The sequence below is a fragment of the Moesziomyces antarcticus genome (genome assembly GCF_000747765.1).
Source record: "Moesziomyces antarcticus DNA, scaffold: scaffold_v10003, strain JCM 10317, whole genome shotgun sequence".
Lineage (NCBI taxonomy): Eukaryota > Fungi > Basidiomycota > Ustilaginomycetes > Ustilaginales > Ustilaginaceae > Moesziomyces > Moesziomyces antarcticus.
The window spans coordinates 520038-534693 of record NW_014639007.1 but is presented as its reverse complement, the minus strand read 5'-3'; the positions used below and the strand labels follow the sequence as shown (position 1 = coordinate 534693).

General features: G+C 60.0%; 7 protein-coding genes across 7 annotated transcripts, besides 2 other annotated features; 5 read left to right on the top strand and 2 right to left on the bottom strand.

Annotated features, from left to right (window-relative positions):
• Positions 1–517: 517 nt before the first annotated feature.
• Positions 518–1064, top strand: PAN0_003d1662 (mitochondrial DnaJ chaperone Tim14; the record flags this gene model as incomplete). The annotated part of the gene is made up of 2 exons (XM_014802620.1): positions 518–944; positions 1018–1064. The coding sequence occupies 2 exons, from the start codon at positions 518–520 to the stop codon at positions 1062–1064; spliced, it is 474 nt and encodes a 157-aa protein (XP_014658106.1).
• A 301-nt stretch (positions 1065–1365) lies between these two features.
• Positions 1366–3778, bottom strand: PAN0_003c1661 (copii coat protein; the record flags this gene model as incomplete). Its single annotated transcript, XM_014802619.1, has 2 exons — positions 1366–3484; positions 3576–3778. 2 exons carry the CDS (start codon positions 3776–3778, stop codon positions 1366–1368), a joined length of 2322 nt encoding a protein of 773 aa, XP_014658105.1.
• Positions 3779–5042: 1264 nt separating this feature from the next.
• On the top strand, positions 5043–6479 carry PAN0_003d1660 (uncharacterized protein; the record flags this gene model as incomplete). The annotated part of the gene is made up of 1 exon (XM_014802618.1): positions 5043–6479. The coding sequence occupies one exon, from the start codon at positions 5043–5045 to the stop codon at positions 6477–6479; it is 1437 nt and encodes a 478-aa protein (XP_014658104.1).
• Positions 6480–6631: 152 nt separating this feature from the next.
• Positions 6632–7138, bottom strand: PAN0_003c1659 (mitochondrial 50S ribosomal protein L28-like protein; the record flags this gene model as incomplete). Its single annotated transcript, XM_014802617.1, has 1 exon — positions 6632–7138. The coding sequence occupies one exon, from the start codon at positions 7136–7138 to the stop codon at positions 6632–6634; it is 507 nt and encodes a 168-aa protein (XP_014658103.1).
• A 266-nt stretch (positions 7139–7404) lies between these two features.
• Positions 7405–10190, top strand: PAN0_003d1658 (RRNA primary transcript binding protein; the record flags this gene model as incomplete). The annotated part of the gene is made up of 7 exons (XM_014802616.1): positions 7405–8270; positions 8344–8451; positions 8537–8648; positions 8717–9048; positions 9408–9580; positions 9734–9810; positions 9870–10190. 7 exons carry the CDS (start codon positions 7405–7407, stop codon positions 10188–10190), a joined length of 1989 nt encoding a protein of 662 aa, XP_014658102.1.
• Positions 10191–10770: 580 nt separating this feature from the next.
• PAN0_003d1657 (uncharacterized protein) lies at positions 10771–11236 on the top strand (the record flags this gene model as incomplete). The annotated part of the gene is made up of 2 exons (XM_014802615.1): positions 10771–10824; positions 10898–11236. The coding sequence occupies 2 exons, from the start codon at positions 10771–10773 to the stop codon at positions 11234–11236; spliced, it is 393 nt and encodes a 130-aa protein (XP_014658101.1).
• A 650-nt stretch (positions 11237–11886) lies between these two features.
• On the top strand, positions 11887–12264 carry PAN0_003d1656 (uncharacterized protein; the record flags this gene model as incomplete). Its single annotated transcript, XM_014802614.1, has 1 exon — positions 11887–12264. One exon carries the CDS (start codon positions 11887–11889, stop codon positions 12262–12264), a length of 378 nt encoding a protein of 125 aa, XP_014658100.1.
• Positions 12265–12542: 278 nt separating this feature from the next.
• Positions 12543–14359: a sequence feature (In-frame stop codon was detected at splice-junction site;~vacuolar ATP synthase).
• Positions 14360–14644: 285 nt separating this feature from the next.
• Positions 14645–14656: part of a sequence feature (In-frame stop codon was detected at splice-junction site;~vacuolar ATP synthase) that runs on past the window's edge.

The following is a 14656-nucleotide window of genomic DNA, read 5'->3' as shown; positions in this document are numbered from 1 at the left end:
CGACCCGTGTGCGGTTGAGCAGTTTTCATCTCGCGTTTCCCCCCTAAGCGATCGATTGAGAGTCGATCTCGATTCGTCGCATGAGCCGCAATGCAAATGGCGTTCGTCGAGCTTCGAATCACAATGAAAGCGAGCTTGCCTTTGTTGCGGCAAAGTGTGACGTCGGGGATGAGCCGCACGGACGACGCGCGTGTGTGCCTGAATAACCTCAAGCCAAAAAAACTGCAGCTTCTTCCAAAAGCTTCCGGCGAGTGCCCGGCCAATTTTTTTTTTTAAACGCAGCGTTACGTAGCTTGTCCCGCGCTGTCCTTTGGCCATGCAGAAATTGCATTTGTTAGTATGCCAGCGTAACATGACAAAAATCGCGACGTCGGAGGTGCCGTGCGGATGTCGCGAGCTTGCGGACGAAAAAGATTCGGGACACCCAGCTCTGGCTTCACCTCAGCCACTTCTCGCTCCACACCTTGAACCCTTGCCCTCTTGCTTCCTACACCATCACCTCTATCACACACTCGCAATGATTGCATCCACATCGGCACGCGCTCTCTCTCGAGCTGCCGAACCCTCCACACGTACCCTTCCTCGCAATGCCTCGCTTCACACCGGCTCTTCACGTTCGCTGTCGACACCATTCCGACCGACCTCATCGGTGCTGCTGCATCACACTCAGCCACGCGCCATTGCCACCCCCCTCATGATCGGTGCCGGACTCGTAACAGCCGGCCTTATTGCAAATCTCCTGCTCAACCCCAAGAACGGTGCAGGGCCTTCGGGGGGTAAATGGATCAAGGGCGGGTTTAATACAAAGATGGACAAGAAGGAGGCTGCGCAGATCCTGGGACTGCGCGAGACGGCGCTTACAAAGGCCAAAGTCAAGGATGCGCACAGGAGGATGATGATCGCAAACCACCCAGACCGCGGCGGAGCTCCCTACCTCGCTTCAAGTAAGTTCATCACCCATACAAAGTATCAAGCGAATATATCAAACTGATAATATTGCATCTTGGCCGGTCGCAGAGATCAACGAGGCAAAAGACCTTCTTGACAAACAAGTCACCCGCTAATACCACCAACACATCATTCACCACTCACACGTGTACTCTTGCCCGCATAGATCGTAAAAGAATCCAGACACGGACCGTTCCAAAACTCCATCAACCCAGACTGCTCTCACTCACCTCTACGCAAGACATACACACGCACGCTATGGGGGGACAGTTGGGCATGTTGCACAAAAAACACACAGAGCCTCCGAGCGGTCCAGGTCAGTCCTGGCACTCTTCAGCACGAAACGAAAAAGGGGGGAATCAGAGGGAGGAAGGGAAAGGGCGAGGGGGGAGGGATCAAGTGAACCGAAACTGCGGCTCAGTTCGACGAGGCGCCCACGGCCAGACGCTTGAGATGCTCCATGAACACCTGGAGCGAGACGTCGTCGGTAAAGATGGCGGCGCCGCTGCCGCCCGACGCGCCGTACATGCCGCCGCTCATGTGCGTCGTGCTTGGGTTGAGCTTGCTGAGCAGGAAGCGCGCCTGCGATCCGTTCTGGTCGCACACAATGTAGCGCGGGATGGGGAAGCGGTCCGCCAGCAGATCCTGCGCGTCCGCCTTGGGATTCTCGAGCACCTCCTTGAAGTTTTCGTACCCCTCCTGGTCCTGGTACCCGGCCTTTCGCCACTGCGCCACCGTCTCGCCGTGGAATATGAGGATGTGGAAGAACGTGTCGAGCAGCAACACCACGTCCGGCCGGATCGACACCGAGTCGAGCAGCACCGGCTGCGGCGGACCCTCGAACCCGTACGACATGAGCGTGGGCTGGATCATGATCAACGAGTTGTTGACGTCCTCCGTGTTGAGCACGTGGCGGTAGAACGCCGTCTCGTCGGGCGAGTTGTTGAACACCTGGAGGAACTGCGATCGACGCAGGTGGAACATGAACTGCGGATAGATGCTAAAGTTTTCGCCCAGCCGGAACGACGTCGGGTCGTCCTTGCGATAGTCGGCAAACTTCTGGCACAGCCGGATCAGCATGCGGTCGAGCCAGCGCAGCACGTCCGGGCTGTCGTCGATCTCGGCCTTGAATACGGCGATGCGCGCCATGAGCACCGCGGCGGCCTCCTGGTCGAACGAGGCGGCGATCTGGCCCGAACCGCCCTCGGCAAAGTTGCGTGCGATCGTCGTGACGCGCAGACGGTACTGACCCGAGGCGTGCTGGTAGTGCGTGACAAACTGGATCAGGCCGCGCGAGCCGGGCTGCATGGGCTGTCCCGGCGGCGTGACCACCTCAAAGTAGATGCCCGCCGAGGTGCGCGGCGTGAGCGAGCAGAGCTTCCACGCCGAGGTCTGGCCGATGCCGATCTCGGTCTCGCCGACGCAGCCCGACTTTTTGTTGGCCGAGACGGCGTGGCCGATGAGGCCGGAGACCTTGAGCTCCTTTGTGCACTGGACGTCGAGCGTGGCGTTGAAGCCCATCTGGAGGTGGCCCTGGTCGTCCTTGTGAAAGATGCGGTGGAAGGACTGCTTGAAGATGCCCATCTGGAAGCTGTCTGCGAGGATCATGTGGCCGTTGGTGAGGTTGCAGAGGCCCTTCATCTCGAGCAGGCCGACCTGGTCGAGGCATCCGGCAAAGACGTCGATGGTGTGGCCGTTGCCGGCGGCGCGCTTTGCCATGGCCTCGTAGAACTTGATGGCGCGCTTGTAGTACTTTGCATTGTCCTTGTCAATGTCGTGGTGGGAGCGGATGCGCTCGCGCAGCTCGGTGGAGACGACCATGCCGGGGCCCTCGGTGGCGGGACCGCCGCAGAAGAGCATGACGCGTGCGCCCGTGTTGGGGAAGGTGGTTTCGAGCATGCCGACGGCGACGCTGAGGGCGACGCCGGTGCAGCGCTGGCTGCGCTTGTCGTTGGCGACGGGCCAGGGGTCCTTCTGGAGCTGCTCGAGGATCTGAGTCAGCTGGAACTCGCACTGGGAGACGGGGAGGAGGAAGCGCGAGGCGCCCATCTGGGCGGTTGCGTTGGGCGGACGAGGAGCCTGGGAGGGCCCGCCGGGAGCGCCGGGAGCGCCGGGCCCCATGGGACGGGCGCCCGGGTTGAGGCCGAGCATGTCCTGGATGGCCTTGGGAGCGTACTCCTTGGTGCCGCGGAAGACGTAGCTCTTGGGACAGGCGTCGTAGCCGAGCTCGTGGACCTGGGCCATGGTGCCGTAGGTGATGAGGCCGACGAGTGCGTTGGGCGGGAGGAGGCTGAGGCTGACGACGAGCGACTCGCGGAGGGCCTTGAGGTCGTCGTCGTCCATGCAGGTGTCGACGACGTAGAGGAAGATGGGTGGGATCTGTGCGGGGCGGCTGAGGGTATACTCGATGGTGGTGTACTTGGGGAGTAGCTCTGCGGGGAGGTTGGTGCTGCTGATGTCCTTGTAGTGCGGGGGGAAGGCGTTGCGCGAGAGACAGAAGGGGCAGATCCAGAGCTTGCCGCGCACGTCGATTTGGCTGAAATTGCGAAGTGAAGATGGGTGGGTATGGGTAAATGTCAGTGTCATCGTCAGAAGAGAGAGTGGGAGCAGGCAGACAAGCCACTCACCAGTAAGGGTTGAGCACGGCACGGCAGGGGGGCTTGCAGGTGACGGGCTCGTAGAGGACGGGGGGCAGGTCCTCGCGCTCCTTGAGAGGGGTGTAGAGGGCGCTGATGGGGACTACGGTCCTGGTTGCCTCGATCTTGGACGAGGGCCATACGTTCCAGGAGAGGCGAACGCCATCGCGGTCCTCGACATCATCGACGTTCATTGTTGCGATGTCGGCACCGGCGTCGGTGGGGTGGGCGTACTAGCACGTGCGGGTGTGCAGGGGGTGAGTGAAAGATGCGCTTGGATATGCCGACAGCGCGGTGGCCGAAGTGGAAGTGGTGAGGAGAGGAGGGTGAGCGGGATGGTGGTGGGCGAGTGATGTCGGAAGATTGCGACGGGCGGGGGGTGCACGGCGCAGCGCATCTCGCCGACTCGCCGACTGGACCAGCTCGCGAGGCGGCCAGTCGGTGCGGACACGTAGACAGCCAAGCAAGGGGCAGCTGAGCGCGGTGTGCTTTCAGCGCAAGTGGGACTGCGCTGAGCTGCGATGGATTTTGGAATTCCAACGCGCTGCTTGGCTGGCTGGCAACCAACCGAGCAGCGCCAAAAGCAGGCGGGGAGAGCGCAGGCTTGGATTTGACACGCGGCCGCACCCTCTCCGCACACACGCACCGCACATTCTCACCAACACCCATCGGCTCGTTTCCGCTGTCGAAAGCATTGAGAGTGTGAGAAAGTCTGTCTCAGTACGGCACACCCGATCATGTCACCATCTCGCTTTGGCTCGACCTTCCACTGCTTCGTCAGGGAGGAGTCCGGCCGATGGCACTCCGGCAGCCAGTCGAGCTAAAATGTCCACGTCGCCATGCTCTCGTCGCTGCTGCTGCTGCCGCTGCTGCTGGCCTGTGCGATCTCCTTCCCCTCAAAGCCATGAAAATCTTCCTGAAACAAAGCGAGCCGCATCCTCATCGGGAAATTCCACACCATCGGGCACGCGACCTCGAAGGAGAGTGCCGTACGATACAGCGCGTGGCCGCATGAAGCAAAGCTCAGGCTGCAGTCATGCGGCGCAGCAGAGGGCGGCGGCTTTTTTCGCGTCGACTCACTCCACACGGACAGGCCCTGCTTGGCTCAGACAGGCTCAGATGGCTGAGCTCACGCAGCAATGCAGTTCAGCCGGCTGCGCGCCTCAGCTGCACCGACGATTCTCCGCGGCGTTGGCAGTCGAGGCGGCAACTGACACCATCCTCGCTCGCTCTCATGCCTGCCCGTACGCGCTGACCTCTGGTGACCACGGCCACTCACTCCATCCACACGACTGCATACGCGCGCCCAAGATGCTGTGAACGCCCCCGCGAGCTCGACTGCAACGCTTTGCTTCACAACGGCCACGTTACCCCCGCGTTTCAGCCACAACACCATGCCCCTGCCAACGCAGACGCCTGCATCCATCCGCAGGCATCCATAAGTTCTAGCCATCAACGATGCCGGACGAGACGGCGCAGCAGCGCACGGAGCGCCAGAACCGCCTCTCGCACGCCATGGGCGTCATGTTCCTCCAGGACAAGGTGGACAAGCTCGAACGCGATGTGAGCAAGATCACCTATCCGCGCGCCATGCGCCACTCCCACAGCGCTCCCACCGCCGAGCTCAACCCCACACAGCCAAGGTACCATGCTGCCAATCCACCACCCAAGCCAAGAGCCATCACTGGGCCAGGTCTCCACCCCACCACAACAGCCACCCCATCAACATCGACGTCTGCAACAGCGACGGCAGCTACGTGCATGCGGTTGGTGGATGCGAGCGTGCTCATCTTTTCGCTGCGCAGCGTGCACAACTGGACGCGCGACCGGGCTACGTGCGTCATCATCCCGCTCGAGGCCATCAACACGCTCGACCTGCTCAAGAAGGGCGACGAGCCCATCAACCTCGCGGCGCGCAAGGCGACGCGCTGGCTGGAGGAGAAGATCGCCATTGCGCCGCACGACGGCGACCAGCTGCTCACACATCCCGCACCGGGCATCTATGCGCAGAAGGAGGCGTTCCGTGCAAGCACAGCGCAGATCGACAAGATCCGCGCACACGTCGTCGCCACCCGCCTCGGCGCAGCAGACCAAGCGCAGGCTGAAGCGAGGGATGCGTTTGGGCTCGAGGGCGCACCGCGGTATCTGCGCGAGCTGTTGGCTGCGTGTGTATACTGCCAAACGGCGTGTGCGAGCGAGGTCGAGTTCAAGGTGGCTCTGGCGTATCCACCTGCGCATGTGCAGGATAGCATGATGGCTGCACATGCGGTAGGGGGTGACAGGCCGAGCTACTTGGTCAGGACGGACGGGCGCGCGACAGAGGCATGGCTCGATGCGTACAGTGTGCCGTTCGAGGTGGTGCCGACGTCCAAGACGTGGACGGGCGAAAAACAGTCATCGCGCTTCCGAACGCATGCACCTTCATCGCACGATGCTGACCTCCGCTCGGAGCCGAGCAAGAGCACGCGACCTGACGCCCGTCACTCCACCGCCATGGCACGTGGGAGGGCGACGTCAAGCTCTCCACCACTGGACAACGGTCATTTTGGCGGGATTGACGCGCAGGAGGGTCCGATCATCGCACGGCCGTCGTCGCCCGCATCGTCGGCTGCGTCGTTCCGCACCTCGTTCACCGCCTCGACCAGCTCGACGCACGACGAGCGCAGTCAGCGATCCGCTGCCAGCGCATCATCCGTGCGCATCGTGCGTCATCCACCCGATTCTTCCGCCGCCAACAACGACGCAGAACACGGCAGCAAGTGGTGCAGACTCACAAGTCGCACGCTGCACAAGACCCGCTCCGGCGCAGACAAGATGGAAGACTACCTGCGTCGCCTCGAGGCCGGTGCAAGCGCGCCTGCGGATAGACCGCGCACGACGCAGCACGATCCTTAGATCATGTCTCGCTCATATACCCCCTCCTTTCCGCTTTGTGCTGCAATGTGGAAAATGTCTCAGTACCTTTGCACGTGCTACTTTGCGTTTGCTGGGCATGTCTTTTGGGCTTTGTGGGGGTGATTGATAGTGTACAAGTATGAGCGGCGAGGTTATGTGCGAGCTGGTTGGGCGTTTGGCTGGATCTTGGCGGGGGAGGATTTGCGCAAAGAGTTGAGACGTTTTTGCCTCAACTTGACGGCCAACAGATCCCTGACGCCCCTGCCCCACTCTCCCAACTTTTCGGACCTTGTATTAGCCAGATATGCATCGAGGCCACCGAGCTTGTCCATGGTCCTGAGTGCGGACGTGGAGACACGCGCGGGGAAGAACCGGTGCAGCGTAGCGGACCAGAGGTTCTTGTTCTGGATGTTGGGTGTCCAGGTTCGAGCCGTCTTCTGTCGCGACTTGGGTACGTTGTGACCGGACTGGATCGTCTTGCCGTCGTACAGGCCGCGCTGGGCACGCTTAAAGATCATTCCGGCCGAGGCGGAGGCGGCGGCAGCATTGCGCGATTTGGGCGAGGAAAAGGCGGTGGTGCGCGTGGAAGCACCGGCTCCCGAGCCGCGCGAGCCACGGTACGTCGTACGTGAGCCCAGACGGATCGCGGTAAAGAACATTGCGACGTCGAGGAGAGGAGAGGGTAGATGGTGGGAGGAAAGATGTGAGGGTGCGACTTTTTCGCAGATCCAAAGTGGTGGCCCGATTTGTCAGGATTTCATCACTTCTTCTCGCCAGCCCAAAAGCGTCGGAAGTCGGCCAAAGTGGGATAGAAAAATTGCCGCCCTCCGCAACCACTAAATTTCCCACTTTGAAGTTGTCTTCTAACAAACGCCTCCTCGACTTGTCCACCCTCGACACTCTTTCCCACCATACGAAAGGCAGGATGTTGCGACGACAGACGCGCGAGCGTCGCGAGTACATCTACAAAAAGGCGCTCGAATCCAAGGAAAAGCAGATCTACGACCGCAAACAGGCCATCCGCGAAGCGCTCGCCTCGGGCAAACCGCTGCCCGCCGAGCTTCGCGGCAAGGACGCCACCGACCTCGGACGCGACCTCAACCTCGATGCAGCGCAGGATGCGCCGGGCACGAGTATCGATGATGAGTACTCGCGCGCGGGGACGTACGACCCACGTGTTTTGGTGACGACCTCGCGCGATCCCAGCACGCGCCTCACGCAGTTCGCCAAGGAGGTCCGACTGCTGTTCCCCAACTCGACAAGGTTGAATAGGGGCTCGTATACGGTAGCTGATCTTGCGGCTGCTGCTCGAGCGAATGGGATCACCGACATGGTGGTGCTGCATGAACATAGGGGTGTACCCGATGCAATGGTCGTTTCGCACTTTCCACACGGCCCCACGCTGCTCTTCACATTGCACAATGTTGTGCTCCGACACGAGGTCTCGGCACACGCAAACTCGACCGTCTCCGAACAATACCCGCACCTCATCTTTGAAGGATTCTCGTCCAAGTTGGGAGCGAGAGTCATGTCGGCCCTCAAGTTCCTCTTCCCCGTTCCCAAGGATGACTCGAAGAGGGTCATGACGTTTGCGAACCAGAACGACTTTATTGCGTTCAGACACCATGTGTTCGTCAAGACGAGCCACAGGGAGGTGCAGCTGGCAGAGGTCGGGCCCAGGTTCGATGCTCGGGTGTTCGAGATCAAACAGGGCACGATCGACCAGACCAACGCCGATACAGAGTGGGTGCTTCGCCCGTATATGAACTCGGCAAAGAAGAGGACTCAGCTGTAAATGCCCACCCGCACCAAGCCCCACACACTGTACTTGTACCCAGCACGCAATGCAATGCTCCTTCATCAGCTCAATGTGGGTGCCGGACGCCGCCAACTCAGACGTGAAAAGTGGCGAACCCCACCAGTGCAGCGATAAGGAGTGGGTGCCGAACCCCACCAATGCAGACATGGAAAGGTGCGTGGCGAGCCCCACCAATGCAGGCATACGGTAAAGAGCGGCCATCGGATTCCCGCCGATGCAGGCATATATAAGACCGCAGCAAAGTTGGTCAGTCTCGTCTCTGCATCACGCTACCATCCGTACCTATCGAACGTTCTACGATGCAGATCCTCCAGCTTTTCCCTGTCGCCGTGCTCGGCGTTGTTTACGCCGTATGTACGCTCGACCCCTCACCGTGGACTATGAGACGAAGCTGACGATCCTTTGCTGCTGATAACAGAAGGAGAAGCGGTCCGATTGCCTGAAGAGGGAGGCTCAAGCGTCGCTGGACTCAGCGCCCGCCGAGGCGGACATTGCCATTTGCTACCACGGCGAGAACAGCGCCTACACTAACAAGGGCGACACGTCCAAGGACCCCGCCGTCTTTGGAGGCCTGCGCTGGGCAGACTGTCATGGCATCGGCCTCGACTGCTTCTGGATGAAGGGCGAAAACATCTTCCAGTTCTGGGGCGACGGTGGTCCGGACAATCTCGCGTTCGTCAAGAGGAACGCCGATTGCAAGTATTTCCCCGAGGACAAGACCATCTACTGCGACACTTCCTTGATCGTCTGGTGATTGAGCGACTCATGCCCATGCCATCGCCCGAGGTCGGTTATCATTCCCGCACGTTCATAGTATGATGCAATCCATGCCGCGTCATGTGACCCAAAGGTGTGTGCTGACGGCGTCTTTGTGATGAAGCAAAACGGTGACGAGCAAGCTGAGCGGCTCGTCGAGGGAGCAGCTCGTCGACCATTTCAATCTCTTTGTGAATCAGTCTAAGCGACAAAGTTGATCAAGTGCAGCGACGAGGTGGGTTGCAATTGACGTGCCACACAAAGCGACACGATCGAGCGTAGCGGCGCATACAAATGAAGAAGAGGCGACCCGACCCAGTCGACTGAATTCGCGTCATTCGGAACCAATCCAGCCAACAAGAGGACGCAGCTAGGGCCCATATGAAGTGGGTGGCAAACGCCAACAGCAAAGGCGAACAACACATTTGTCGCTCTTTGGATCCGTCGAAGCTGGCCGTGTTGCCCAGTACCTCCGAAGGTCCCAGCGAGAGACCCCATCCGCAATGTCGCCCACGTTCCTATGAAAGTGGGTGGCAAACGCCGCGGTCAAAGGCAAGACGGGGCACGTGCGATCGACCTTCATCAGCGCCGAAACAGTGGATCGTCAAATGCCACCTATAAAGCCAAGACTGCAGCCACATTCGCGGGGTCTCGTCCATCCATCACTTTACCATACCAGCAGTACTGTCGAGCATTTCTACGATGCAGATCCTCAAGCTTTTCCCTGTTGTTGCCCTGCTGGGCGTGGCTTACGCTGTATGTACACTTTGGCCCGCTGTGATCGAGACCAGGTTCTGACATTCGGTTGATCATAGAAGGAGCACCGAGGCGCATGTCTCGAGCGCGAAGCTGCGCAGTCGTTGGAGCAAGCGCCCCTCGTTGCGGACATCGCTATTTGCTACCACGGCCACAACAGCGCCTACACTAGCGATGGCAACACGGACAAGGGCCAAGCTGTCTTTGGTGGCCTGCGCTGGGCGGATTGCCATGGGGTCGGTCTCGACTGCTTCTGGATGAAGGGTGAAAACATCTTCCAGTTCTGGGGTGACGGCGGTTCTGACAACCTCGCGTTCGTCAAGCGCAACGATAACTGCGACTACCACCGCGACGACAAGCTCATCTACTGCCACACTTGATTCGGTCGACACACACTCATGTACAAGACAACGCCAACGGAGTTTGCCTGTCACCAAGGCGCGGTAACAATCTTATCCTCCTTGTCAATTTAGTGTATCGTTTCCTAGACCTTGTGCGTCGCTATGCGGTGGCGAGCAAGGTGAGCGGCTCGCTATAAAATTGCCGCTCTAGGCGTGGCTCAGCTCAGTGAGCATCAAAGTTGATCGAGTGCAGCGACGAGGCTGTTGTCCGCACTTTGAGGTCCCACCTCCCCATCAATCCAGTCGGCAGAACGCCCGTCATTCGCAACGAGCCCCTCCAAGAGGAGAAACGAGCAATCAACCCATCCGCACCCCACCTGTACTCGTTCCCGCACGATATGCCCCACCTGTGCTCGTCCCCACACGCTGTGTGCCCGCAGTCCCCACCCGCAGACAACAAAAGAGAGGGTCTGACCCCACCAACACCAACCCACCTTCACCAGCGCCCAAGAGTGGAGCCGTCAGACGTCGCTGATAAAAAAAGGGCTGCAGGCCAGTCCCTCGGTCTCCCTCGCTCAACACACTACCGTATCATACTATCAGGCGCTCGGTCCAAACAATGCAGATGCTCAAACTTTTCCCCATTGTTGCCCTACTTGGCTTTGCTCACGCTGTACGTACTCCTGCGCCGTGCGTGATGTCGGGACGAAGTGACCTGACCGATCCGATGCCCCGTCGAGTGACAGCAGAGCGATGATCGAAGCGCTTGTATTGCTAGGGAAGCGCAGGCGTCGCTGGACTCGGCGCCCGCCGATGCGGACATTGCCATCTGCTACCACGGCCACAACAGCGCCTACACCAACGACGGCAACACTGTCAAGGATGCCGACGTCTTTGGTGGACTGCGCTGGGCGGATTGCAATGGAATCGGCATCGACTGTTTCTGGATGAGCGGCGGCGGCAAGTTGGGCGAAAACATCTTCCAGTACTGGGGTGACGACGGTCCTGACAACCTCGCCTTTGTCAAGCGCAACGACAACTGCGAATACCACCCCGATGACAAGATCATCTACTGCCACAATTGATGGTGCTTCCAGATGCAAGCTCGCCAACGTCCGATGGTCCCGTTTTCCGCACAGTCGCAATGACGGCGATGCGCATCGACGAAGTGCAATCCAAGCTCCTTGTCAGGTCGAAGCTGCGTGGGGCTGAACGCCGGCGTGGCTGTGATTGAGAGGCTGTGGGTTGGTGAGGAAGCTGAGCAGCTCCTCGACCTTGCCAGTCTTGTTGTCTTGCCTCGGATCACCGAGCATTGAGGTGGTCCGTGTAAATTGAGGTGCCGCACGTGGGAGCGACGCATGTGATCATCGCATCGACCTAGTCGACAAAAGGCTTGATTTTCCCCTCAGCTCACGTCGGTTGATCGATGGATGAAGCCGCGCGTTCCGGTGCCTTGGTGTGTGCGGCTCCCATATTGAAAGAGAGTGAGTCTCGCCGTTCGCAACGAAGTCGGCCAAGAAGGGCACGCGGCTAGAAACCCACCCGCATGCAAACTGTCCCCACCCGCAACGCACCCACGATCCACATCCAGAGCTTATGAAGGTGGGTCGCGCGGTCAGCACAGCCTCATCAGCACGAAAGCGTGGCTTGTCCCAACGCCACGCATAAAGACCCAACGGCAGCGCCATCCGATCTCGTTTCTTTCCCACGCCACCTACTTGTCTCCCATTCCACCATGCAGATCCTCAACCTGCTGCCCTTTTTCGCTCTTCTCGGGGCTGTCTACGCCGAGACACGAGGCGAGTGTCTTGAGCGCGAAGCCGCAGCCTCTATTGCATCCGCACCCTACGAGGCAGACATTGCCATTTGCTACCACGGCCACAACAGCGCATACTCCAACGACGGCAACACGAACAAGAGTTCGGACCAGTTCGGCGGCCTGCGTTGGGCAGACTGCCACGGTGTAGGCCTCGACTGCTTCTGGATGAAGACTTACAACATCTTCGAATACTGGGGCGACGCTGGCTCCGACAACCTCGCTTTCGTCAAGAGGAACGACAAGTGCGAATACAAGCCCGTCGACAAGGCCATCTGGTGCCACGAATATCATTAAGAGACATGCTCCAAGCCCGTGTGCATCTCCTTAGCCTCAAAATCGAGTCGATACACTGCCGAATGCCCAACGCAACTTGCTCCATCCGCCCTTCTCCATCCTCGCTCCAGCTTTGCCTTGGTTCTACCTCACGCTTCGTTGTCGCATCGCAATCAAACCTTTCCACCCGTGCACACCTCTTTGAGAAAGGGCAAAAAGTTGCTAGGATTGAGAAGCCGGAAACAGAAAGGAAATAAAAGGTGCGAATTGGAAAGGCGGGTGTGAGTGCAGCAGCCGCCTCACTCGTCATCTACGAGCTTTGCGTCGTCCTTTGCGTTGTCGCGCGTGTCCTTGTTGCCGTCCTTGTTGTCCTTGTTGTCCTCGCCATCATCGCGCTGCTCCTTCTTGGCGCGCCTGGAGTAGTACTCCTTGATGATCTTGGGGCTGACGCGGTTGAGCTGTTCCTTGGGGAAGATCCTGAGCAGATCCCAGCCGATGTCGAGCGAGTCAAAGATGTGTCGGTTCTCGTACGCGCCCTGCTTGATGAACTTGTTCTCGAACTTTTCCATAAACTCGATCGCCAGCTTGTCCTCGGGGCCGAGCGCCTCCTCACCCACGACGGCCTTCATCGCAGCCGCGTCGCGACCGGTGGCGTAGGCGGCGTACATCTGGTTGGACACGTCCGAGTGGTCGGCACGCGTGTGCTTGGCGCCAATCGCCGACTTCATCAGACGCGACAGCGACGGCAGCACATTGATGGGCGGGTAGATCTGGCGGTTGTGCAGCTGGCGGTCGACGTAGATCTGGCCCTCGGTGATGTAGCCGGTCAAATCGGGGATCGGGTGCGTCATGTCCTCGTTGGGCATGGTCAGGATGGGGATCTGCGTGATGGAGCCGTTGCGACCCTGCACACGACCGGCACGCTCGTAGATGGTCGACAGATCCGTGTACATGTAACCGGGGTATCCACGTCGACCGGGCACCTCTTCACGCGCCGCCGACACCTCACGCAGCGCATCGGCGTACGAGGTCATGTCGGTGAGCACGACGAGCACGTGCTTCTCGAGCTGGTAGGCGTAGTACTCTGCGGTGGTGAGCGCGAGACGCGGCGTGATGATGCGCTCGATGGTGGGGTCGTTGGCGAGGTTGAGGAAGAGCGTGACGCGGTCGAGCGAGCCGTTCTCCTCAAAGTCCTGCTTGAAGAAGCGTGCGGTCTCCATGTTGACACCCATGGCGCCAAAGACGATGGAGAAGTTGTCCTCGTGATCGTCGTGCACGCCCTTGCCTGCGCCGGGACGCTTGACGAGGCCGGCCTGACGGCAGATCTGCGCGGCGATCTCGTTGTGCGGCAGACCGGCGGCGGAGAAGATGGGGATCTTTTGGCCACGCGCGATCGAGTTCATGGTGTCGATGGTGGAGATGCCCGTCTGGATCATCTCTTCGGGGTAGACGCGCGAGTAGGGGTTGATGGGCGAGCCGTTGATGTCGAGGTAGTCCTCGGCAAACACACGCGGGCCCTTGTCGATGGGGGCACCGGAGCCGTTGAAGATGCGGCCCTGCATGTCCTCGGACACGGGCAGCTTCATGGAGGAGCCGGTGAACTCGATGTGGGTGTCGCGCACGTCGATGCCCGAGGTGCCCTCGAACACCTGGACGATCGCCTTGTTGCCGGACACCTCGAGCACCTGACCGCCGCGACGCGAGCCGTCGGGCAGCGTGAGCGACACGATCTCGTTGTACGACGGGAACTTGACATTCTCGAGCACGACGAGCGGACCGTTGATGGCCGAGACGGTGCGGTAGTCGAGGCGCGGGTCGACGCTGTAGTTCTTGACGGCCGCCTGGGCGTTGATGTCAAACAGCTCCTTGTCGCTCATGCGAGGATCCGACATGGCGGGCGAAGCTAGAACGCACCTGCGCGGGCAGAAGTCGGGAAGGGGGTGCGCTGAAGGTGTGGTGGCCGAGTGAGACGAATACGAATGCACGAGCAGCGGCAGAGAGGCAAGAGATAGCGACGAGGCGGAAGGAGTATTTCGAGGATTGGGCAAAGTGGAGAGAGCGGGTCGGATGCGGTGCGATGGGCTGCCCTTTTTGGCTGCTGATCTGAGCTCTCCCGCTGGGGGGGAGCGAGAGAGTAGTGCGTGTGCAGTGCAGCAGCAGCTGCTGCTCAGCAATCGGCACTGCTTCGGAATGCCCTGCGAATTTCGCAAAAAAGGCCCATGCGCGGCGCTCCTCACTCCTCTCTCGGTCCACACTCTCGACAGGGGCAGCCAGCAGCCCAGCAGCCCAGCAGCCAGAACAGCCTGCACCTCCGCCAAGGCCCCACCCAAATTTCTTACGGCCGATATGCCTATCTTTTGCGCCTTCGACGTCAACGCTCTGCCCGTCCAAGCGTCCTCACGCCCACAGATAG